Source organism: Dufourea novaeangliae, unplaced genomic scaffold (genome assembly GCF_001272555.1).
Source record: "Dufourea novaeangliae isolate 0120121106 unplaced genomic scaffold, ASM127255v1 scaffold163, whole genome shotgun sequence".
Taxonomy (NCBI): Eukaryota; Metazoa; Arthropoda; class Insecta; order Hymenoptera; family Halictidae; genus Dufourea; species Dufourea novaeangliae.
In genome coordinates this window covers 103,360-129,506 of record NW_015374034.1, presented here as the reverse complement: position 1 = coordinate 129,506, position 26,147 = coordinate 103,360, and the positions used below count along the sequence as shown (strand labels likewise).

General features: G+C 43.1%; 1 protein-coding gene across 10 annotated transcripts; it reads left to right on the top strand.

Moving 5' to 3' along the window:
- The first annotated feature begins 431 nt into the window (after window positions 1-431).
- Window positions 432-21,447, top strand: LOC107189511 (phosphatidylinositol-binding clathrin assembly protein LAP). 10 transcript variants are annotated; one of them, XM_015578059.1, is made up of 17 exons: window positions 432-1,079; window positions 7,857-7,999; window positions 8,726-8,801; window positions 10,451-10,553; window positions 10,675-10,883; window positions 10,977-11,083; window positions 11,162-11,203; window positions 11,316-11,410; window positions 13,438-13,558; window positions 13,934-14,059; window positions 14,231-14,363; window positions 14,516-14,602; window positions 18,140-18,323; window positions 18,552-18,657; window positions 19,531-19,593; window positions 20,394-20,645; window positions 21,096-21,447. In XM_015578059.1, exons 1-16 carry the CDS (start codon window positions 950-952, stop codon window positions 20,634-20,636), a joined length of 1,968 nt encoding a protein of 655 aa, XP_015433545.1. In that variant the 5' UTR covers window positions 432-949; the 3' UTR covers window positions 20,637-20,645; window positions 21,096-21,447. The 10 variants fall into 10 exon arrangements, with proteins under 10 accessions (XP_015433545.1, XP_015433543.1, XP_015433544.1 ...); XM_015578057.1 differs by having other exon boundaries at window positions 13,390-13,558; window positions 13,940-14,059; XM_015578058.1 differs by having other exon boundaries at window positions 13,390-13,558; window positions 14,231-14,357; window positions 14,558-14,602.
- Window positions 21,448-26,147: the final 4,700 nt, after the last annotated feature.

Here is a 26,147-nt window from a genome sequence, read left to right as displayed (position 1 = left end):
CGCAGAAAATTGGACCACAGTTATCGATTAAACCGGTGACGGTGACACCCTTTTCGATCGATATTTTTTTTACAAACTCCTGTTCACGATATCCTCCTTTCCTATTCCCTATTTCTAAAACATTACATGTCATTTCTCTTTCATTCAAACTAATTCTCCTTCTCGTTTTCAGGTCACGCGAACCCCGAAAAACGTTCTGTTCGATTCATGACTGGAAAGAATAGCGATCGAACAAGCACGTCTCGGAAATGATCGAGGATTATTGTTAAACGGCGATGTTAATTCATGAAATTGAAAGAAAAAAAAGCCTCTCCCAGGATATCTTTGAACGTGTCGTTCGAGGGACTTGATTTGACCAGCGTGGTATGACGTCAGTGTCTGTAGGCCGTGTTCATGGAAGAGGACTGGGATTGGCTGTCAGGAGTAATCGGTCCGTCGAAGGAGTAGGAGGTCCGGGTCGCCATATTGGCTGGTTGCGAGAGCCTTCCGTCGTCGCGGTGAGAGCCGAGCTGTCGTCCGCCCAGCTGAGTTGTTAACGCGCACGTGAGAGAGCTTCACGGCTCGATCGAATCGCCGCGATTTCGACAGTGCAGGCCGGCACCCGGGGGCGTTGCGAAACCGATCCATCAGAGGGAACCGGATCGGGACCGGCGGCACATCGTATTTTCATCTCTTTCTCTCTCCCTTTCTTTCATTCGGTGCTGGGTTCTCGCGTTCGTTCGCCAGTTACACGGGCTAGTGGTGTGACTTTGTGTGTGCCCGCGCGCCTGTGGTTGTGTGTGTGTGTGTAACACGTTGTTTCGACGCTGTCGTCGCACCCTGAGGAACCAACATCTCGTAGAGGTGATTACAAACGACCCCGCCGCGCGGATCGAGCGGTGTGCCGTGAGCTTCGAACAAGTTCGACGAGTGTGACAGCGGCGACGACGACGTCGACGAAGACGACAGTATGGCGGGACAAACGATAAACGACAGGCTGCTGGCAGCTAGACACAGCATCGCAGGGCAGGGCCTCGCGAAATCTGTATGCAAAGCTACCACCGAGGAGATGATAGGCCCCAAGAAGAAGCATCTCGACTGTAAGTACACTTTCTTCCTGACGACCCATCGATCGAACAAAACCACGATTATCTACAGTTTGTTTCGAGTTTTTTTTTTCGATTAGGATGAACGTGAAAATTGTTAAGACCGTATCGTTGTGGTCCCTTCCAGCGACATGTCAATGGGATCCGATTGGTGTCCCCCCCGACTGCAAGAAAGCGAATACACGTTCCGGGAAAGAGACGATACATGAATATGTTTCTTTACGTCTCGAAGTAGAAACAATTTTCTAAGGTGCATGAACTTCAAGTGGAGGTGTGACGTTACTGTGTGTGTGTGTGTGTGTGGTTGGTCACGTCCAATGCACCAGAAGCACCTTTCATGCCTATTCCCCTCCCCCCCAGATTACACGTTAACGGGTTACTTTCCATTTCGAGGTGTAACGCGGAGGAAAGTGCCTCGTTTCGACGATTAATAGTGCACGTTTCCCGTGGAGCTAGGATCGCGAGGGAATAGAGCTGATCGAGGAAGGATCGAACCTTAGGAAAACGGCCGAAAATGCTTGGCCACACAGACACACACACACGCGCGTGTCTCCAAGAGTCACTTTTGAACATTGATTTCAAGTGACTCTCGTGACAAATGAAAATAGCGACGTGAGTCATCGAATTTTCCGAATTACCAACAGAAATGATGTTTCGAATTTCGCTGCCGTTGACTTTTTTTCCCATTCACGCGATCGAACGGTGTGATTCCCCTACCTCGAGGGGGGAGAGAAAAAATTGGTCTAATTTCTATTCGAACCGCGGGCAACTGCACACAAAGAAGGTGTTCGTATCGATTCCATAGTTCGTTGGCAAAGCACCTGCCGTCACGTTACATGTCAGGTACGTTACAATTACGGTAACAACCTTGTACATGTGGACTGATAACCGAGAAATTGACATACGGGGGGAGCGTCGGTATTTCTTTTTTTCGTAGTTTCCATGCGAAATTTCAATCAAGCACATTCCACGACAGAGCAATGTTACGTCGCATTCGACGTTTCCAACGATAAATCGCGAAGCATTATTTCAAGATACGCGTCACCGATTAACCACGATTTCTAGTTGAGTAACAGTGAAAGTTTTTGCGCGACAGGATTCTTATTGATAACAGATGTTTCACGGGAAAGTAGTTCCTCGAGTTTTCGTCGTGACCGCACGAAGTTTCGTGTCTCTCTCTGTTACGATATAATCGGTTTACGAACGTTGCCGTTAAAATCGCGGCTTGTATTCGTCGTGACATAACGTTCCCTTAACCTGGAACAGAACAGAAACGAAAAATTGCTTATTTGAAAGTCACCGATGAATTACTCGATAATTATCGGTACACACCGTACGTGATAAACGTACACATATTTCTATCCCCCCCGTTATTATATCCACGGTCGTTATCGACACAATGGGGGGGGGGGCTTTTGTATTGTTTCCGAAGGCCAGAAAATTTTTTCTCTGATTGTTAGTAAACAGCGCAACGATCTTGAAACACGATATAACGGTTGCTCGTTCGATCAGACTTCTATTGTAAAATTTGTAAAATTTTGTAAACGATTCATCACGGTTGATCCAATTCTGACAGTGATTGCTGTAAAGAAAAAATCGATTACCGACTAGGAAACTTTGAACGTATCTTATATGCGTAGGTGGTGTGACCTGTATCTGTTCCAATTTAAAAAGTTCATCCCTGTAGGAGAGCGTGACGCGCGCCTCGGGTCTTTGCACCTTTCAGTCACCACGAATTATTACCAATTGCCCCGTTTGATCTTATCGCAAGGAAAAAAAATTGCTCGTCAGTCAACGAATGTACATATCTTATTTTCGTTTCAAGTGTAACGGTTTTGTCAACCGTGTCCTTCCGACTGAAGTCACACATACAGTGATACCCTCGATGAATGCGACACGAACAACTTGTGGAACCAATTAAAACAGGGTAAACTAAACAGAGGCTCGACTTTGTGTTAAAAAATAAATTTATGTTTGGCTGGAAACTTTTCCAACATGAATATGTCGCACTTTTCCAGACATTGCTGTGTTTCGTGAATTGGAATTTAAAATGATATATGCTTTTTTCTTATCCGTTCGTTCTGGAATCGTTTTTGTATCGCAATGTTTACGCGTGTTTCGTCTAGCAGGGCCGAGAGAGCACGTTTCCGTTTCAGTGGAACGGAACTCGCGGTCTTTCTTCCGGTCTGCTAATTTAGATAGTGAAATGAATTCCCGTCGATGATGATGCCTTTGTCGCGCCTGAACGTCCGTCGAGTTCGAATTATTCTCCTGTCTATGTCTCTGTTTCTCTCTGATTCCCTTATCATAATTCGTACCGCTGTGTGTATCTTTGAAATACCATGAATGTTAGGCTTTGTTCGACATAATATTTATCTGAACTTGCCATCTGCCGCCACGCAGACTTGACGCGTCATCGGTGAATCATTGAATATTTCTTGTCGCGTGGAATTAACGATAAGGTTATACACGGCAATTAAATATTACGTTCGAGGATTCCTTACACGCTGTAAACGCGGCGAACAGTTTCCTCGGTCGTGTTTGTCGCCGTTTTTCGAACGACCGTTCACAGAGACTACATAAAATGTGACACAATCAGTAAGGTTAAGAGAGCCCATTCCACCGTTTTCTTCCTTAGAAGGCATAAATCTGTCCTCGATTATGCGATCGGGTCTAAAATGACGATGCTACAATTCTTTCGAAATATAACAAGGCACACACGCTGCTGCATTGGGAACAACGGCTTAAAGACTTTTTTTTTTAGGTCACGGACATCTAGTCGTACAATTTTTAATAATTACCTCGGTCGGTTTCAGACTGGAAAGCGGTGGTAGTGGAATTACCGAGCGAGAAGGAAAGATGGGAACAGTTCCAGAAGGACCCTGAGGATCAGGAAGGATCGAATCGATCTCGGAATAGACACTGTACCATTCCACTGAACTTTCGCACATGCCCACTAGCATTGCTCCCCCGGTTTACCTCTCTCGGTCCCCGAGATTCCGTCTGCGTATCGATCGGCCGTACACTTGATTCTCAGCCGATGACCTCACGATCGTAACCGATTGCTCGTTCTCTTTCTCTTCGAAGGCCACGTCGATGAACGATGATCACACTAAAAATAAGTGGATGCACCAATCTGTCCGTCGATATGATATTTGGCCGTGCGTCTCTTTGTGGGCAACGCGTCGCCCTTTTTTACGGACATGTACAACGGGTTGCGGCGGGGGAGGGGGCGCTCGTTCGAACGACAACTTTTCCCCGCAATTACATGGGAATTTATCGCACTAGAATTACCGCTTTCGCTCAGATTCTACTCGTCCCCCCCGTGATCGGTATCGACGTGTGCTCTTTCATCGACACGTTCGCGGGAGACAGACAGCCTTCTGACGTTCAACGACTCGTTCATGAATTCATTCATTATCGACCGGCATTTACGTAACGCGCGACGGTTCAATATGTAAACGCATGACGCTGAAAAGCACCTGCAATTATCTATTCTAAGACCCCGTCGATTATTGTGCAATTCACTCGGGCCGGCGTAATTGCAGCGAGCATTGTACGATGAATCGCCTGGCGAGGATTTTTACAATAGCCGGTCTCATCGATATCCCCCCTTGTATGTGTATATGTACATGGTTCGTTACGATTTTCTCACGCCTTCTGTTTCTTAACTTGGATGGTAATAGACTGTCCTTCGGGGACGTTCCATTTTCCGACGCAGGCAATTATAATTCGATTCGATCGGTAGTTCTGGCTTGTATCATCACTTGCTCCCATAGTTTTTATTCTGTAATCGTTGTACGACAATTATTTTCAATCACCCATGTCAGAAGAAGTCGTTTTCTCTCGTAAGATGAGTGAAAATTTCGTGTTTTCCGATTCTAGATGTCCCTTGTCGATAACTTCGTACCGACTGGACACCCTTAATCCTGGAATAAGTTCGAAAAGTCACCGTTGGCATTTCAGTGACTGAAAACAGGTTCACAGAAGATCGAAGCGTGGCGAGCCAACGGACACGAGAAATATTTAAATTCTGATGTTTTCCATTTGTTGCTGATGATCCCGGTGACTGTTGCGGGCAGCTATCGTCTTACCAAAACAAGTTATCGGTGACGCCCCCGTTCGAACGCGGGGAATACATCTGAGCGTACACACCCCTCGAAACTTGCAGATAAGGTCCGATAAACATGGTTGTAAGTGTATTTCTCCGTGAATTTTTCGCCGTGCTGCTAATCACTGACAGCTGTTCGATCAGTAAATTTCCTCTTGCATCCCAATGGGGCTTTCGATAAACGTCTCTTCGCAATGTTATCAATGTTATACGCAGTGGATACGATCACGCGTCGTTGCTAACCGTTGTTTATTTATAAATCCAAAGGAGCAAACAAGGGGAGACCGAGACGAGGTCTCTCGGATCGATTGCAACGAGCCACCACCAGGAGCACTCGGAAAATTACTTCCTGCGTTAAGTCTGTCGCCGATTCGACGAACCTGAAGCAAAAAGAAAAACGTTGCTGGGTTCAAGGTCACCGAGCCGACTGTGCGTGGGTTCGGGCTCACGCGACTGGTATTTTCCCTCTGTTCCTTTCGTTTCTCTCTGTTCCTCGACCACTTTACTAACCCACTTCTTTCTACTCTCTTCTTCCAGCGCCTTTTTTCACCCACCACCTTGCAAGAGGCGCCCTTGGCGAAGGGTCGATTATTGATTTTCCGCTGCGTGCACGGTGTGGCTTCCACACTTGTTACGCTGTCTTTCCTGGCGAGCAAACGAAACGTCAGGTTCACGAGCTCCTGCGAATTAGAAATGATTGGGGATGGCGTCATTGTCCTGATACAGTAATTCCTCGATGAATGCGACACGAACTACGGCGTTGGAGGGTCCCCTTCTGGAACAAATCAATACAGAGTAAATGGAAGCTAAGCAAAGGTTCAGCTTCGAATACAAAACAAATTTATGAGAGACCCAAGACCGTCTCACTCATCGAGACATTACTGTATATATTTTTGGTGGTGGTCATTTGCCGAACCAGGACCACACACGATGAATGGGGATGAAACGGTTTTCCTTTTGTTTGGTAGAACGTTCATTATTAGAAGAGGAAGCGGCTGCAAGGTCGCCCGTGTGCACGTCGTCGGTTTGGCACGTCCCGCTTGGCGATGCACTTTCTTCTCTGAAAATAAACAGTCGTGGCCACGCGGAGAAATCACACACACACACACACACAATCGGGGCTGTGTTTTGCAGGTTCTCTATAAGCCGAACCGCCGCCCCTGGAATTGTGCAAGAGAAAGAGGAGGACCTTTCGCGATACAGGAACAGGAAATAGTTGTTGACACGCGGAGGAACAGGGGATATTTTTTTTCTTTTTGTAAACAGCACCAGGCGACACGTGGCGGCACGTTTGACGCGTTCCTTCGTGCCCCACGGAACACCGATGCTTTTGAACGCGTGTATGTGGTTATTCTTAGAAACCGGTTGCAAAACAGCTCCGCGATATTTAGCCCTTTGTGTCAGCCAGTCGAGCTTTTCCTCCTCGTTTGTTGCCGTTAAATTAATAATCTTTCTACTGTAATACTTCGTTCGACGTCGTACAGTTTTTTGGTAGATGACAAGCTTATTTCGCAATGAATTTACAGGATTGTTGAATGATAGTGTCGAGTATGTACACTGACGAGCAAACTCGGCTTCCGCCAGGGGAAAAAGTGGCGTAAGAGAAGGGCCTCCTACCACTTGGTAAAATTAATCACAGGTACTAAAATAAATGTTAAATCAAATATTAATTTTCTATAAATTTCAGTAATTCCCGATACCAAATTTTAGGAGGCCTTTTTCCAACGCCACTTTTTCCCCTAGTGGAAGCCGAGTTTGCTCCTAGGTGTACATAGACACATATAGGATCCATAGTTATATATGCACTCTGATGCAAATGTAACTATAGAGGCGCAAAGTTGGTCGTTCAAGGTCATTCGATAGATGGGACAGAACAGCGCCTTGTCGGAAAATACTTTGATTTCGTTGAATGGACCGTTTCACGGCTTCCCAATTGGACGTGTCCGGGCGCCGTGCGTCAGGTTGAATGGAAGCGCCACGGATAACTGGTTCGCTCTTGTTCCTTGTTTTTCTTCGTTCACGGGACGAGCCATCGATTCACGATTTGCGTTCCATCGCGATGTGTACGCTGTCTGGAGAATAGACTCAGAGAGAATCCGTGGTCTCTGACACTTTGCTCTTTCAATTAGCGGTCGTTACGGTGTAACTCCAAGTCGTGAGCTCGAAGATGCCCGTTCCGACAGATGCAGGGAAAACAAGGGAGATTAAATGGTTCTGTTCGCTCGTGCGATATCTTCTGTCAGTCCAGAGGACCGATAAAGCTACTTCCAGACGGGAATTTGTCCGTCCTGTTTAACGGGAATTGGGACTGGAACTGTGGCTGCGTTTAATCGTTTAAGACTCTGAAATAGCGATGGGCGATATCGGTTTATATTTCGAATATCGATACTTTTCAATTCAGATATCGTTATTTTGTATCTTTTTGGATTTTATTACTTCCAATTTAATTGTGCGTATCGGTACCGGTAATATCGATATTTTCGTATCGCCATCACTACTCTGGAAGAACGTGTGCTCTTGCGCCGAAGAGGCAATCGAGAGAAAAATTCGCAGGGACCAGGCAGTGTTTAATTATTGAAATTACTCGGCAACCGTTACACGAACATGAAGCAAATATTTTTATAATATAAATAGTTTACAAATATCGTTTCTCGTTTCAGATTTAATCCACTGCACGAACGAACCGAATGTGTCGATACCGCAGCTGGCGAATCTGCTGATCGAACGGTCCCAGAACACAAATTGGACGGTGGTTTTCAAAGCTCTGATCACGGTGCACCATATGCTTTGTTACGGCAATGAGGTAAAAGATCTTTCTGCAATACAAAACGGAACTTACAAGAGCTTTTCCTCGACGAGAGCTCCTCTTGCAGGTAGACGAGCCTCTTCCGTACAGGACGGCGAAGAATTTAATTAAAAGGAAAACAAATGCAAGGGCGACGTTTCTGCTTCGTTTAATTGGCTTTCCATTATACCGATTCCAGATCCCTCTTTTATACTCTTGATTACATTGGGTGCACTGTGCAGTTCAAGAGGATCCATTTGGTCCGATCGGTAACGCAACGGTAGATGGTAACGATACTTTATAGAGAATCGAAGAAAATATTCGAGAACGAAATAGCAATTGAAATTTAGTTACGGGCCCTCGGAATACCGTGGAAAACAGTGTCTGTCGGTGGACTGTGAATCGCAGTCGTTCGTTCAGAGTATTATTTACATTAGTTCAGAGGTCGTCTAACTCATTTCAGGTTCAGTAATGAGTTGAAGAGGGGAAGTGTCGTCGCCCTTGCATGAACGTATGCTCGGGATCGAATGGTCTGGATCGAAGTCCAGCGTTCGCAATTTGAACACGCGTAGTTCAGGACTACTCTATCACGTGTCAAACGTGTTATTACATAGAATCACGTTTCCTTTGCCATTTTTGTTTTTTTTTTTTATTTCGCGTAACGTCGATAGTCATATGTACAATTGCAGTCGTATTCGACGGGTTCTTATGTGTATTAATCGTGCGTTGACCTTTCTGTTGCAGAGGTTCACACAGTATCTGGCATCCAGCAACAGCACGTTTCAGCTCAGTAATTTTCTTGACAAAAGCGGCCTGCAAGGTGAACACTCTACTTCAAGGAGTATATTGCATTAACTTCCGAGTCGAGTGGTTCAATTAGCTGCTTTTTTAATATTTACGTGCATCTAGAAATAATTCTGATATTGTTGTCGGACGAGTACACGTTTCGATAAGTTGGAAAGCAATCCCTCAGAGGTAGATTCAAAAACTGTAAATTTACAAAAATCGACGTGGAATATATTATTATTAATATTTATTACGAATCTTCTCTAACATGTCGAGCCAGTGATCGGTAAAAAAATAGATGATTGAACCACTTCAAGTAGTATGAGATTGTTTTTGCTTTCTTTCTTTGAACTGTTAACCATTCCGGCTGAACGTAACGTTACCGTTATGTTGAATGCACTATGCATGCGTGCACAATACAAATTGTTAATAACTTTGAACGTTGTGGATTCGTTTCTTGCAAGATTTATCAGGAATCCACCGGATATCTAGTTGCGGTTTTAATTCAGATCTTTAGTTAACTCTTTGTTTCAAACATGTGTGCACACATTTATCCAGGTTCAAGTAAAAAAACTTGATGATCTCTCTCACTAACTTCTTAGCAATCTACAGCTATCTGTCTCTGGCATTTGTCTATGATTTACTAACTTGGAACTAATTTTCTCTCTATACGGCAACTGCAGGAGCATGTATCGGTGAGTTTAACACTTAATCATACTCCTTTTCTGTCTCCCTAATTGTCTAATCTCTCCCGAGTTCATAACTCTTTGGATCAGCTAATAACCGAAGGCTGTTGGTATTTTTATAATGTAAAATTTATGGTTGTGTGATCCAAACCGCATGAAATCCGTTAGAAATTCTCTCGGGGATCAACAAGTTCTTGTGGGACTTTTCTCTTTCTAATGAAATTTATAACCGTCATTTTTCTTTTCGTTTTTCCACAGGGATAGACCGAGACGAATTTATTCGCGTGACGCACTCCATTCGTTTTCGGACCGAAAGCGTGTCAGGATCGATAATTTTAATAACGCTCCCACGCTTCCACCTGTGCGCTGCACTTGCACGCAGATGTTTTTGCACCATCAGAAATTCCTCTCGGTCTCTCTCTCCTGTATCAAATGACTCTGAAATGAATTGTGTTGCTACCAACAAGGCTGGTGATCCTGTGAAATGTTGTAGATAATGTCAATGGATCGAACTCGATCAACGGTAATTACAAACATGGTGTTTTTGCGAGAAATCGTAGATAGCCGGGAAAATATTTAAATTCAAATTTTACCCATACCTGTACAATGTAAAGGCACCGACGAGGTATAAGAATAGACGTTTTAAAAACTGTACTACCGACACCTCAAAAAGCCTGTGATTTTAACGACCTCTACGTTATTAGAACGGAGAATCTGCGGTGGATAGTGACACTAAAATGGATATGGGGCCAGGTCGCCCCATAAAAGTGGGCTAAGAAAAATACATTTGATGAAATGTCAAATACCTTGTCTGTGGTAAAGGCACCGAATTAATTTGACTTTTTTACTTTTCACACGATCATTAATCTTGGTAACGTGACGAACTATTGCGAAATATACAGTTATTTTATCCGGAATTATGCAATGTCGTGGAAAGGTTTCCCCCATTCACCGTGGCATTGGCATTTAACGAATCATTGTGTTTCTTATTCGTCAGGCTATGATATGTCACCGTTCATCAGACGATACGCAAAGTACCTCAACGAGAAGGCTCTTTCCTACAGGACCGTGGCGTTCGACTTTTGTAAAATGAAGAGAGGGTAAGAGGAAGCATATAAAAAAGGAAATAGTCGCAGTGTTTTGTGATGTTCAGATGTTAATTTTTTAGGAATAAATCTCAGTCACAGAGAGATAAAACACTAATAATAAATTCTCTTCCAGGAAGGAGGTTGGCACCCTGCGCACAATGAATGCAGAGAAATTGCTGAAGACTCTTCCGGTGTTGCAGTCGCAGCTGGACGCACTTTTGGAGTTCGATTGCACAGCAAATGATCTCACGAATGGGGTCATAAATATGGCTTTCATGCTTCTTTTTCGAGATCTGATCCGACTGTTCGCCTGCTACAACGATGGCATTATTAATCTGTTAGGTGAGACATCCGACGTTCAATTCCTCCACTTTCTTTATCCCCAAAAAGAAATTCTAGACACGCTTTACGAGACGTTAATTCCTTGAATTCCAGAAAAGTATTTTGATATGAATAAAAAGCAATGCCGCGAGGCCCTAGACTTATACAAGAAGTTTCTCATAAGAATGGATCGGGTCGGTGAATTCTTGAAAGTCGCCGAGGTAAGGTGGTATCACTGTTCGTAGTATGTAGGTCGCTTTGGGTAATCCTTTAGAATTGATTTTCAACCGCTTTTTCAGAACGTCGGCATTGATAAAGGAGAAATACCTGATCTAACAAAGGTAATGAAATGCTTCGTATACGCTGTCAGTGACGTCTTATTACGGATTTAAACTTTTTATATATCCATGAAAAAAAACAGGTAACCATTTATTAATAATAGGATTTGTTCAGGCTCCGAGTAGTTTACTGGACGCTTTGGAACAGCATCTTGCCTCGCTGGAAGGGAAGAAAGGCTCTGCGGCGAACACTCCCACGCAGTCTGCAAGGTACGTCGATTACAAATTCGTATATACGACTGAATCTTCTGTGTTAACGTTCAGAGTAGGACTAAATACGAGATCTAACTTCGAAGAATGTTTCACGTTCTCTGTACGTTAATTTCTCAAGTAGAAAGGTAAAATGTGAAACGTGATCGACCGCGAGATACGTACATCTTTGTTTGGAAAGAAAAAGAAAAAGCATAGTAGCGTTGATCAACAAGAGTGTATAGGTATTTAATTCCCCAACAGACTGTCTCCTTCGTTACTGCTCAACAAATTCTAACAAACACAAAAATACAAATCCCATTTTTTACATCCGACCGATGATCATTCTGTGTTCCTCGTAAAATGTTTTTGTAAGTTGTAGGGTGAAAGGTAATGTGGTCATTTGTTTTTGTTTCTTTAAGTTGCTTGGAAAGATATGCTTTTTTCTTTTTGGTTCGAGAGATCTTTCTCGCCTCACCCCCCTTCTTTTGTGTTTCGTTAGTCTTTTACGTTGCGGTTTATATATGGTTGCAGTTATTCAGCCTTGTGTTCGTATCTTGAATTGTTTGTTGTTTCTTGATTTCTAGGTAAATATTTTTTGTTCGAGCTGCAAACTATACACACTGTTACTCAAAAGTTGTGGATCGCTTGTATAGTTGATGTGTTTCTATTTGATGTTCATTTTCTGTATTCTTATGTTATCTTGATTGTCACAGATGATCAGTAATTTTTGAGCAGCAGCAGTAGATCTTGTTTCGCTGAAGTTTCACTTGGCTTGCAAATCTGGAGTACTTGAGTTTCATCCGCAGAATATGTATATATATATATATATACATATATATTTTTCATACTTTTACCATTGATTATTGCACGTATCGAAGGTTTCTTTTCTCTCTTCAGTTCTTAACTCTCTATACAGTTTCGAATAAAACCCTGATTAGCCAAATTAGCCATTCTACGATCGCGAAATTCACACGTACGATGTATAAAAGACACGTTTGTAGGATTGAAATCTCTTCTGTGTACAGTAGTCACTCGATTGTGTTCACCATTTGCAATTAAAAAACCGATCACCCGGGGCCAAAATATACAATCTTTAACGATCGGCTTGTACATTGTTGCACAACAATTTTCTTTCTTGATACCCGACACTTGATTCATACAGAAATCAGAAGCTAGAAGCTAGGCGAGATACTTTGTTGCACATAAGTAAAACTGTATACAATGATTCCTCGATGAATGCGACACGAGTCCCCCTACGGAACCAATTAAAACAGAATAAACAGAAGCTGAGCAGAGTCTGGGCTTGGGGCAAAAAAATAATTTTCTGACAACCTTTCTGCTTTGATCATTGTCCCACTTATCGAGGCATTACTGTATATGCGTGTGTGCGCGTGCAAGTGTGTGTGTGTGCTGTAGCAAAGTAGCAAAGAGAAGGGGAGAAACGTATCTTTTTTTTGTTGTGTTTTCGTTTACACTGATTAATGTAAAACACCACGTACACACACTGTTATTAGGTGAAACGAGTTTTTACGTACAGTCGCTTGTGTGGTTTAATTTCTAAAAAAAAAAAAAGAATACATAAGTAGCCGGGCTAATATTGCCGAGTGTGAAAGATTTCTGTACAAAGAAAATAACAAACAAGTTGCATTAAGCATGTGTGCCTGGTGTTGCAAGTGCGTGGTTGTGTGGGGGCGTATGTTGGGTGCACTGACTAGTTGAAACATTTTTACACATCGTTTATATCTTTATACATATTACACCGTTTCTTTGTTTTTTTGTTTGTCTTCTTCCTTTGTTTTCAATGATCAACGTTCCTTTTCGCTCCTTCGGCCACACTCTCGACTACGCTGAAACGGCTTCTCCTCCTGGCTCCTCCCCCCCCCTCTCTCTCTCGCTGTCTCTCTATCTTTCTCTCTCTCTCTCTTTCTCTGTCTGTCGATCCACACCGCTCCATCTCGAGAACACATCCATTGTGCCCAATCATTATCCAAAAGCAGCAATAGAACGAATGTAAAGTCGGGAGTGTCCGCCCTGTCTTCCACCAGTACTGCGTTTGGAACAGCAGCCAGTAATAATCGCCTCGACCACACCGGGAATGGACACATCGACGAAGCATTGAGGCAGCAGGCGCTCGCCGAAGAGGAGGCTGCTATGAACCAGTACAAGGTACAAGAACCTTTTTTTTTTGCACACTCTGTGGCCAGGGGAAAGGACCATTTGGATTATGTATTAGCACAGACGAGATATAAGAATAGACCTAACATGGCATGGTAATTTTCTGTCACATGCTTCGGGGGCGTCAGAAGCCCTCCCGTACCATTTAGTGGTTCCCCCCTATTAGTAGTTCTTGAAATCCTTATTAGTGGTTTCTGAAATCAGAAACATTTGTGTGGAATGTGTACTCAAACCAGCGTGATTTTTATGGGATATCAAGTCCCAGAAGAGTTTAGGCCTATTCTTATATCTCGTCTGTGGTACTAGTATTTAAGTAGTGTAAGTGTTCAGAGTAAGTCGATTTCATTGTACACCTGGACGTTCCAGGCAAAGGTGCAATCCCCATCGACCGGGCCAAGCACGAATCCGTTCCTCAGTTCACCAACGAACAACGCTGATCAGCCAATCGTGGATCTGTTCGGCGCGCCGACGACAGGAACCAATGACAGTCAGGTATACAATAACATAGATTAATCTTAAAAAATTGAAATTTATTCCAAGTAAAATTAAATATCATTTGATCCTAACGAACGCTTGATTATATCCGGCGCTGCGTGTCTTCACCTCGTCGCGGTGAGATTGATAATTTAGCCGCTTAAACATTCCATTTGTTGCTGCTTTCAGTCGCAAAAAGCGTCAGATGATCTGCTCCAGTTAGCGGGAAATCCGTTCGCTGATATGTTTGGTGCACCGCAGCCTGCACCCGGTCAAACCGCCACGCAGCCGCAGAACAACATGTGGATGACTAACGGTAACGGTAAATATAGGTTCTTGTTTTTTTTTCTTATTTTCTTTTTTATCAAAATCATTACAACTGTGTATTTATTTTTTAACCTACATCATCGTCGTCGACGTCGTGGTCATTGTTACACGTTTTCTCATCGGTGCCTTTTTATTTTTGGTTTGTAGGGTTCGCCGCAGTGCCACCGGCAAATAATAACTTTGTTACAGATAACAGCTTCTCGTCCGTGTTCGGTAATCAAGACTCACAGTCCGGTAAGTATCCTATTTCTTCGGAATTTACAAGAGAACTTTTTATTCTTTGCACCATTTCTTCCTTTCTCACTCTCCTCTCTCTCTCTCTTTCTATCTCCACGTTCACACATTGTACATAATACATTCCCCCTTTTCTTCTTGCCGCAAAAAATATATAACCGCTTAAAACGTTGCATCTTACTAAATTGTCTAGATTCATAGGTGACCGATGCCTGTGCAAGTGTTAATCCTGATTTAAAAAGTTGCCTGCTAGGAATGTCCCCGGGACATTCCTATCCAGCAAGACACACACACACACACACACACACACACATACACAAGGATGAACCCATAGTTCGGATACTAATTAGAAAACGTTTAACAATCAGACTTTGAGAGAGTAAATGTCCTTCGTGGTGTATGAGACTAAGTCGAAACGTGGGTAAGAAGCATCGATGTTACAACAAGATCAAAAGAAACCGGGCACACACGCTAATGATGGCGATACATTTGAAGTGTATCCCTAATATGTATCATCGCATTAAATATCAAATCAACAGACTGTGTTATATACGGTTTCTCATAGATGCCAAAAATAACGTCACCGCGTATATACCTGTTAGTTCCATAGAGCAACGATGTTTCTTATCGCGTCGCGATCCACACACACATACACGGCATTCTCATCCCCCGACCATTTTATTCATTGTTTAGTCCTCCCCACGCGGAACGGTGTGCACGCTGCGCTCACGGTGTGATCCTCTCAAGGCGAACCCCGCAGTTCCTCGACGACCTCGCCAGTTATATACAGGATGATCCAAGAAAAGGTTTCATAACTTCAACTGGTAGATAGTACTGGTTAAATGACGAAGAAATGTCCTAGTAAACAAGTTCATTGTTCAAACCATTGTTCATAACTCCGTAAATATTTGTCGGCCCATGTCTTCTAGGACATTTCTTCATAATTTTCCGAGTCTAACTACCCTAGAAGCGTGGACCAATTTTTAAATCACCCTGTATATTATAACCGAACCGAGTCGTCTGCGTGTGAAGCTAATCGATGCACATTGATGATTTTCTGCGCAAGCTGGTGCCCCAGGACCGGCCGGATCTGTACCGAACCCATTCATGTCCGACTTCCCCTCCCTCGGTTCCCAGCCGTCGCAGCAACAGTCCAACGCAGCAGCCGCTTTCGGTCTCTTCGAGCAACAGGGTGCCGCCGGCCAGGAGAATCCCGGTAGCGGGGCTGAGTCGCAACAGCTACAATCGCATCACGGCGGAGACCTGTTCAGTGCTGCCGCTGGCGGTCAGGCAGACCTCTTTGGGAGCGACTCTGCAGTGCTCCGACACGCTGCGGACGGTGGCGCCGGGGACGTGGCCGTAGACACCGCGTCCCCAGCTGCGACCCTTGCCTCCGGTGGCGGTGTTAAGTCCACTGCCACGCCGCCTCCCAGACCGCCGCCTCCCGCGACAGCCGCCGGCGCGAGTGGCGCGGCGAGACCCGCGTCACCGTTGTCGACAATGGTACACGGAGCGGCGGGTGGCAGACCAGCTGGTCAAGCTGGCATGGCCAACGCCGCTCCTGGCAAGAGCGCGTTCGACGATCTGAACGACAGCATTCGTATGGCACTGGGCGGGTCTCCGTCACGCGCGGCACCCGTCGCTCAGCAACAGGCCTTAACATCCTCGCAACAAGCACATCCTTCTCCTCCTACGCAACAGGGTTTCGGCATGTTCGATATGGCCGGTAATATGACAGCCACCGCCGCCACCGGGCAGCCTTGTATGCCTGGTGGAGGAGGAGGACCGATGGCCGCAGCCGCTGGCTACGGTATTCCCACCCAAGTCCCGGCGGGATACGGTTCCCCGGCAAAACAGCCGATTCCAGGTGACGGGAATGCATTGATGGTTCTTCTTCTTCTTCTTCTTCTTCTTCTTCTGTTGTGTTTTTGCATGCCCTGACGGAAAGTATCGGCGATGCTTTTGGAGGTTCACGGAATACGTACTCTATCGGGCTCAGTTGTCTGTACCCGCGTGTAGCGGTGGGTCCGCAGGTAAACCTGGATCTATGGTCCAAACGTGTTTGGTCCTTTATGAGTGGACGTGCTGGATATTTTGTTCACACGTGTTTGCTCCTCTGTGATCACATGATGTTTGTTAACAGTTTCCAACTTAATTTGTCTCTCTGTGTCAAATCGACCCAGTGGTAAACACTAATACAATGGACTCTTACTATATTGCCAATGGTCGGAGCTGTAGGGGAGTGAAATGGCAATGTGTTCAGAGCTCCCTCTGTGCTGGTTGCCCCGGCGTACGCAACCTGGCAATATATTTAGTGGAATAGAGTTGAGAGTCCACAAATCTTTAAAGTAAAAGTCACGAAGCGTCCGCTAAAAAAATGTATCTACACATGAAAGAATAACGTTATTTCTTAGGAGAAGAAAACTGTGTCAAATTGACACAAGGGACGGATGAGGGTTAGCGGTCCAAACCGAGTTATCGAGACAAGGTTTGAATAGCCTCGCTTCGAGAAACCTCTGGCCAGTTGAAACGACTCGTGACGGAAGTCCAAGCACACGTTTGAACGGTTTGCAAGACCCACCACTAGACCTGCGTTTCTCTCCATTGTTAGTTGTCGTAGCCGCCGAATATATAAGTATGAAGTAATTCTCCCACAGACATTGTAGGTGAGTTTCGTCTCACGGCCCCGACTAGCCAGTTGATTTGGTTGCAACGTAGTCTAACAATCGACGATTGAAACACTGTTTGATGAATTTTCACCCACGGATTTCTGCTTATGGTAGCGAGGAACACCGTGTTCACATCGGATTTTGTAGACTTCGAATAGGAAGTAGCAACAGCGTGAATAGACGATGTGTGTAACATAGTTGGCTGCTTCTCGTTGTAACGGGACTCTGGAACACTTGGCATATATGCATACTAGATTAGCTGTTAACGTGGTAGATCGATTATACATCTGTCATTTTGTTAGACTGTGTAGTAATAGAGGAGGCTGAAATTATTCGATCGAATAAAACGAGTTTTTAGTTGTCCGTAGACATAGAGTACGTACTCCAAGACTGGCAGTATTAGCGATTCTTATTCGTTCTGCGGTCATTAAATGTACACTGCTATGCTTGAACACGTATCATCTCATTAGTTAATCATTTTTTGCCTATAATCACTCACGTTGTGTATACATTATAGGATAAAGGAGACACCTAGTTTGTCATTTAAATAGATAAATGATCGATGTGTTCACACTTTTTCAAATAATTTTCTAGAAGAAAAAAAGCATGGCATCTTGGTGTAACGTGTACAAAGATTGATCCTCGAATGATCTGTTACATTTCTTTAAACATCTCGAATCTTTTTCTTTTCCACTCGTAGACATTATTGTCCATCATTTTTTCATTCATCGTGCAGTAGCCGTTGGCGTAAAGATCCATGCTCTTTTCTTAGATTAAAACATAATTATTTTTCTCATTTCTGTGACAAAATACGCGCACCATTTTCGGTTCTGCTTGTGGGGCTTTGGCTGACGTAGATGTTGCTTAGGTTTTGACAGTTTGGACTCGGTCCTGATGCCTGCCACTGTAGCTGGAGATAATCATATTTCAGCGGCAGGGCAGCAGCCGAACGTGGCGTCCACTGGGAAAGTCCTGACCGGTGACTTGGACAGCAGTCTTGCCAGTCTTGCCCAGAATCTGACTATCAACAAGAGCGCGCAGCAGCAAGTCAAGTGAGTAAACAGTTTAAACCCTTCTAATGGTAAGGTCTGAATCGTATCCTACCCAAGTTATAGCATCGACAAGGTATACAAGTAGACTTGTCACCTTATGGAACTTGGGGGGCCCATCCAATCCGTAGTACCGATATTGTAAAAAGCTACCGTAAACCGACCTTGCCATTCGAGGGTTAATAATGGTTTTTTGTATCGGGGAGACTGGTAACCGAATATTTTTCGCAGGGGAATGCAGTGGAATTCGCCTAAAAACGCTGCCAAGACTGGTGGTCCAGCTGGGTGGACACCGCAACCAATGGCAGCCACCACCGGCGCTGGTTACCGTCCAATGGTAAGTGACTCAGCGTGCTGATTCATTTCTCCAGCCGTTGATTTGTTATCGGCACGTTGTCCTTCATCGTCGTTATCGTACTATCTCCCTTTAGGACGATATTGCACCACGAACCTGTTAATGTTATTGCTCCATATACCATTTCTTCTGCCCCCTCCTCTCTGATAAGTGTGTCGATACCTTATCCAGTCATGCTAGTTGACATTGAATCGTTATCAGCATGCTATTCTTACACGTTATCGAAATGTTGTTTACTATAAATATTCCGCGTATATCCACGATAACCGTTTCGCTTGTTTTATATACTTCTGTTTACGGTTCGCGAAATGACTGAAAGAAAAACATCTCAAACATAACGGTCACGCCACAGTGAATGATTAATGAGCAAGTTCAGTGGCCGAGAAAAGAGAACTAGACAGAGAGAATTGTGTACTTCTTTCCTGACCCGCCTCCGTCCCAGGTCAGTCGTAAATCGGTACACGACTCGGCACCAGCACGCTTGCTTCGTTGCTCATTAAGCTGTTTTTCAAGGAACATATACAGGTTGTCCCAGAATACATGTAAGCCCTTGAAAGGGGTGATTGCTAGGGTGATTGAAATAATTTCTTCCTTGGCAGAAAAGTTGTTTCAAATCATCCCAGGAACTTCTCATTTCCGGGAGTCAAAGCTATTTTGGGACACCCTGTATATATTTATATATATAAAAATCTATTTACTTAGAGCAACACTAGAAATAGAATAGAGATTCGTTACCCTTTAGTTATATGTGCCTTACGTATTAGTTAGAACATAAAAGAAACCCGGTGATTGTTAATCAGCACATTTAGTTGTACGATGCATGCATGGCATATGGCATGCTACCGGCTGTTGCAGGGTCAAGGAATGACGCAACTTCCTTCAACCACCCTGGGCTTTCCTCCCCATTCTACAGCTCTGGTAAGTTCGACTTTGTGGAAAAAACACAACCTATCTGTTTCACGTTGCCGCCGCAGTGTAACAAAGCGTGTCGTTACTAACTCTCCATAGAAAAGAAGGAATGTGTATGAAATTTCACAAGGTACCTTGTTAAGAAAATATTAATCCTTTGAATAGCTGAGTGGCAACTGAATCAGATCGACACGTTTCTCTGATAGAGATATATCCATACAATCGCTGGAATAGTCCACTGTAATGCTGAAATTTCTACTGTTATTACTGCACCTTGGTTCTCCCTCGCTTCTGCATACAATTATGTACATTTTGGATGCACACGTGTGTGTTTTAGTCGCGGAACACTAGTTTCTCTAGTCTAGAGTAGATTTTCTGTCTCTTTCTGTGTTACTCGAATGCTGCCCACACGTGGATATTCTATTCACCAGTAGGAATACTGTGTGCGAGCAGGGATATTCTTATTGTAAATAGAAACATTTGTAAATACACTTTATGTATCCAAACACATTACTGTAACATCACTGTACGATATCCAGTCTCGAATCATAACACTACAAACAGCAAATCGAACCGTCGACAAGCTTTGACGGTCTAATAAATTACAAACACGACCAATACTTAACCTTTATTCGGTTCCTACGCAAACAAGTGGTCTGTCGAGTCCTTGGAAATGAGAGTTGAATATCAAAGGAAGAGAACCTGAAAAACAAATGGACTCGAGAAAACAAAAACAAAAAAAAAAATGGTAAAACGTTCCAGAAGTACAGGGCATGGGATCTGATCGGGCGGCTTTCTGGTGTCCCTAGGGAATGCAAGGAGTGCCAATGGGCATGCAGGGCATGAGGCCAATGATGAACGCAATACCTGCCGGTCCTGGTGGCATGATGGTTGCAGGAGGAGCCGCGCCGATGATGATGCCCAACGCGAATCTCATGATGGGCGGTAACCTCCAGCAACAACAACAACAACAACCACAGCAGCAGCAACCCCAGGCTGCTGCACAACCACAAAATAATGCAGTCCAACTCGATCCATTCGGTGCTCTGTGAAGAGATTAGGTATCTATCCCCCTCGTCTCACTGCGCGGTAGAGATTTTCTCGATCAAGAACAGATCGATGTCGAACGAACACTTGAGAAACTTTGTACAGATCTCCGATTAACTGTAATTAACGCTTCCGTTGTAATTAACAAAAAGAGTCCTCTCACACATTTCCGACAGACTGTGATCCACACTAACGGCACTCGGTCCATTTGCTTGTATCGAACGACCACCCGTTTTCTCTCAATCTCTTTTGTACACAAAATTATCAGAGATTTCCATTGCTGACTAAGGTATTCGATACGCGCCTCAGAGCTACGCTGTGCCAATGATAACTTAATAAGTTACCTAAGTTAGGTATCCTAACGGAGATATACAGGTTTAGCCAATGGGGGAAAAGGAATTCCCCTGTGTATCTTCCGTAGTGATTTGAGGTAAAGGACCAGACGGTGATCTTCTTTGTTTCAGGAATTCGAGTTACAGCCGAGCGGACGAAGCACCAATTCTGTACATACTGTGTAATATGCCTAGGAAATGTGCCCTGCTTGCTCTCGTTATTCTACGTAAAATTCGTAACGACAAACTGGCCCTGTGTCCACCCTTCCCCCGAAGAATATTCCACACACACACACACACACGGATGAATCATCGTGTCCAAGGAGAGGAGAGAGAAGAGGACGGCGCCGACGGATTCCTCGTTACATTTCTACATGCTGATCGAGTATAATCGTATATGCGGATTTATTCAATTTACGGCGGTTGCCTTAAAGGAGATATATATATATACATATATATATATATACACACACAGAGACACACACATATACGTACTCTCAAATTGATACACACACACATATACACAAATAAACGAAGGACATACACAGAGGGAGACTATTGTACAAGGCAACTAAAACGCAAGATATATATATATATAGAGAGAGAGAGAGAAAGAGAGAGAACTTACAGCCGTGTTACAGAAAAAAAAGCCGTACTGCGTTTAGAATTCCATGAGCGTGGATGCGACTATTCCGTAAAAAGAGTTGACTGTGATAGTACTGCATCGACATTGTAGCGTTTTCCAGTAATCTCCCTCGGGCGTGGGTGAAACTGATTAGACGGTAGAACACGATAGAATGAATGTTTATCGCGCGAAAGAATGTGTGTGTGTGTGTGTGTGTGTGTGTGCGCGTGGTGTGCGCGAGAGAGTCAGCGGAAACCATGGCCGGAAGGGAAATCATTTTTCGTAGATGGAGAGCCGTAGAGAAAGAGCATTCCTTGACGCGCAAGAGAGAGCCCGTCGATCGGCTCGTCATGATTCTAAACGTACATACGTCGAAACACGTTATAATATTACAAGAGAGTCAGGATTCTCCGGCTGAATTATACGAATATGTTCTACGCGCAGAAATGATGTGCGAACGAAAAGAAGAAAAAAAAAACACAGACGAGAGAAAGACCTCACCTTCTGACTGTTGTCCGAAAGAACATGCTGGTACGGTTCGTTCGGAAAGTGCTGGGTCACTTTGGGTAATTGGCTGATGATGATATGCATGCATGCATCTCGTATTAGTGTAAAATTTTCGCGTGATCCGAATCAACACGTGACTAAAAGAAAGAAGAAAAAAAACATACTAACGCGAGAGATACAACGTTGAAGATATAAATATCTTAAAGAAGTATATATATATATATATATATATATATATGTATATATAAATATATGTATATGTATATGGCGTAATCCTACTGGCGCACCCGTGTCGCTTTCCACGTTTCATTTTTCGTATTATTTACCGTGTATCTTTGATTTCGACTCAGGGCGCTGAAATAGTTACGACGTATCCTTTGTTAAAAGTATTAAATAATAATTGTATATGTATATATACGTATGTATACGCGATATCATCACACATACAAACACATATGTACCCCCGATTATACACACATATGTATGTATATATACATGTACGTAGAGGGAGTGAGAGAGAGAGAGAGAATATGCGTATGCCTGAATGTAAGAACGTACGAAAGAATGTGTGTATGTAAGAACGAACGTGAGAGAGAAGAATGTTGGAATATTAGTTTGTTTCACTAATGTTCTTTATCTGTATACCGTTCCGAACTGTCTTAATTAGGTAATCGAGCGAACTATGTACACAAGTTAAGATTATGATACTCATATGATTATTATGAATGTAATATTCGCGAGTCTTAACACGTGTGTGCGTGCGTGCGTGTGTGTGTGTTTTACCTTGTTTCCCATGATGTTGCAGCCCTACTTTGTGTTCGGCGAATTGTGTTTCGAAACGGGTAGTCCAAGTGAGAGAAAGGCCGTCTACAGGTTATAGAAAGCGGAAGTATGAATGCCTTTGGCGATCGTGTCCGTGAGTTAAAGATTCTCTTTTTTATTTTCTTCTCCCATCAGAAACTGTGGAATAGTTATTTCTTTTGTTACGCTTGTGTAGGTAATTGGCTTCGCATGTTAAAATACAAATTACACTTGTTCGTTTATAAAGTTTTCCGAAAGGTTTCATTGATTCCTGACAGCGTCGTACTTTAGAGAATCTTTCTGTTTGACGGCTTGAGTGAAATTGTTTCTTGATCGGTGGGGTCTCACGTTACAAAATTCTCGTCGATCGGTAAGTGGATGGCACCGCGGAGAACAGAATAGGAGTAGCGAATTTAGATGTAACTAGGGTGGGGGGGCGAATTCATCCTGTTCGTTTTTCCTTTCAACGCTATATCTATGTGTGAAAATGATTGGACCGCGAAAGAGTTCGTCGAGTGTGCAGAGACAGAGAGAGAGACCCAGATAACAGGAGAAAAAAACAGAGACCCTAAGTGTTATAACCAGAATTTACGAATAACCATTATAAATGATTAAATTTCTTTTTGGTTATAAATAACAATTATTGATGACGGGAATTTTATAATAATTACTTTTTACTCAATGATTTTTTTCCCAAAAAAATTTAAAATAACTGTTATTTTTGGTCTTTGGAGAAAAAAAACGTATCGATACGAGTATGCGAGTAAATTTTCTGCTGTCTGGACTGTTTGGACTTGTACGAAGTCAGGGGTGCGCGCAAACTTGTTTATATAACGGACCATCAGAGACCGTATTCAGGATGGAAAAAGGTACAAAGAGATACAGAACGATTTTGTGAAGCATTTGTTCCGACGAGCAAGGAACCCTATTAAAATGGTAATAACGATTCACAAATATACATATATATATATACAGTCTAATTATTGTTATCCAGTCGAACCTGTTCATTGGATCGTATTTACCAAGTGATTCACCGATTTTTGCAGATATCGCCTTTTCAGTGGCTGCACCCCTGACACACCTCCCCCAGCCCCTCAGGTCCGAGTTTGCGATTTACCTAGCTTAGATATGCCCTTGTATAAATACGGTTCTAGAGACTTGGCGAGAGCAACGGCCATAGAAGACTAGATATCATAAATTACATGTTCAATTAACGGCTACGGATCACAGCGAAAAAAACTGGTCACCATTAAGTTTAAGAGAATACCCCCAAAGGATTTCTGCTGTCCAGAAATTGTGGGACGCGTTTTTCCGTTGGTATGTAAAAAAGCTCACCAGCTCCGATCTGTTCTTCGATCACGGTACAATATAGATATTTCATTGATCCTGGATGATCCATACAGAAGATTATTTCAATTCACAATGATATCCGAATCTGGTAAGCTTTCAGTATGGGATTTATTGTACAGGGAGCTCCACATTAAGAAGGATTTAAATGATAATTGTTGTTGGTAGTGAAATTAAGCGAATAAAGAAAAAGAATTTGTTTCATCAGCCTCGAAGAGTATATTGTAAAACGAATACACTTATTTTATACCTCGTGTGTTGTCGTACGCGGTCTCACAGTAAAATTCCAACAAATAAAACCACACACACACACACACACACATTGTGTAAACTTACTGGTGATCGAGTGTAACAGGACAATATTACATATACATATATAAACGCATATTTTAACGAGAATCATAGGGCAGTAGCGATCTATGTAATTCTCCCTGTTGTAAGTTAGCGGAAGACGACACGATAAAAAAAGAAAAGAGAAGAACTAATGCTATGTATATCGAATCTTTCGTCGCCCTTGCTATTAACACGTTCAGTGCCGCCCGAGCAATTAAACATCTCATTCTTGTCGCTTGTTCTAATTATCGTACAGATTAGTGTATCAATTAGGGGCCCATTTATTGGTAAATAATTGCCGTCGTCACGCACTGCTTGCGAAATATGTAATGAAAGAATCGCCCAATCAGCCAAACCTGCAATGCCTGTTATAAAGTTTGATGCAAGATTTGCTATATGACAGCAAATTGGCTTTCGCAAACCTTGTTCCGGTTTTGCCCTCCAATTCGACATAGGTTATGTTGCAAGATTTTCTGCAAATTTGTAGTTTTAGAGAGAGATAGCGAGGGGCGTTGAACGTGTTAAGAGCGTCAGCCTGGAAAGGAACCCTGTAAAGTCGCTAGCGTTTAGCGGACATATTTTGTTTAACGAGAAAAGCACAGAGACATAGAGATGGGGGCAAACACCAGCCGAGTACAGTAAATTTTCGATGTGTGTTCGACTCCTCGACATCGACAAGGAGACGTCCCTAGCCCAGATAACACACGACGTTTAATGACGCCTTGAAGACGGCTTAAAGGCGCTTTAGATCTAAAATAGCCGTAAAATGGACGTCTTGAAGGCGTCATGTGCTATCTGGGAGGTATAACGCTGACTTTGCATTGAGCTCAGTGATGGAGCTTGGGATCCCGAAGCCAATCATGATTATTTCAGCTGCATATGGTTATTAGTTTATGAACTATTTAATGTTCACTAACGAGGAGCCTTCGAACACTTAGCGAGGATTTACTGTATATCGATGGTAGCCGTAGAGATGAAATTTTTTTTTTTTTTTTTTTTTTTTTTTTTTTTTTTTTTAGTAATATTACCCTCAGTTTCACACCGTTCTATGTACTACCTTCCTTCCGTCAGGACGTGTCTCTCTCTTTAACCCTCGGTAGTCGTGTAAATCGCGTAGAAATGTTCAAACGGGAAGAAAATGGTGTGTACATACCGAATCCGTAATTAATCAGTTGAGACGGCTATTAATTTACGGTTTCACTTTGTATCGATTATCATTGATATCATTACTGCGCTACGTGAATATGTTGTAACGATTATTATTGTAAACAATGAATGGCGTTTAATAGAGTATTTATTGACATTACTATTTGTGCTTGCGACAATGCATCCATTAAGTTCCTCCATATAATTCATTTCAACTGATACACATACGTATTTTCCAAACTGTATCAAGAAGAAGAAAATGGGTAGATTTTAGTGGACTATCTTCGTGAGGACAGTTAAACCTCCATTTCTTTATTTCACCAACACATACAGACAAGAGTGTTCGAAAGTGAGTTATATTTCGGATATTTACCTAATACTTTGAAGTTCAGGCAAACTGTTCGAATATTTCTTTTCAGGGCTAT

Coding starts and splice junctions, on each gene's coding strand:
- LOC107189511 (XM_015578055.1), top strand. CDS start 950: ATGGCGGGACAAACGATAAACGACAGGCTGCTGGCAGCTAGACACAGC. Junction 11,411..13,389: donor ACTCCCACGCAGTCTGCAAG/GTACGTCGATTA, acceptor ATCCAAAAGCAG/CAATAGAACGAATGTAAAGT. Junction 19,594..20,393: donor CTCCCCATTCTACAGCTCTG/GTAAGTTCGACT, acceptor TGGTGTCCCTAG/GGAATGCAAGGAGTGCCAAT.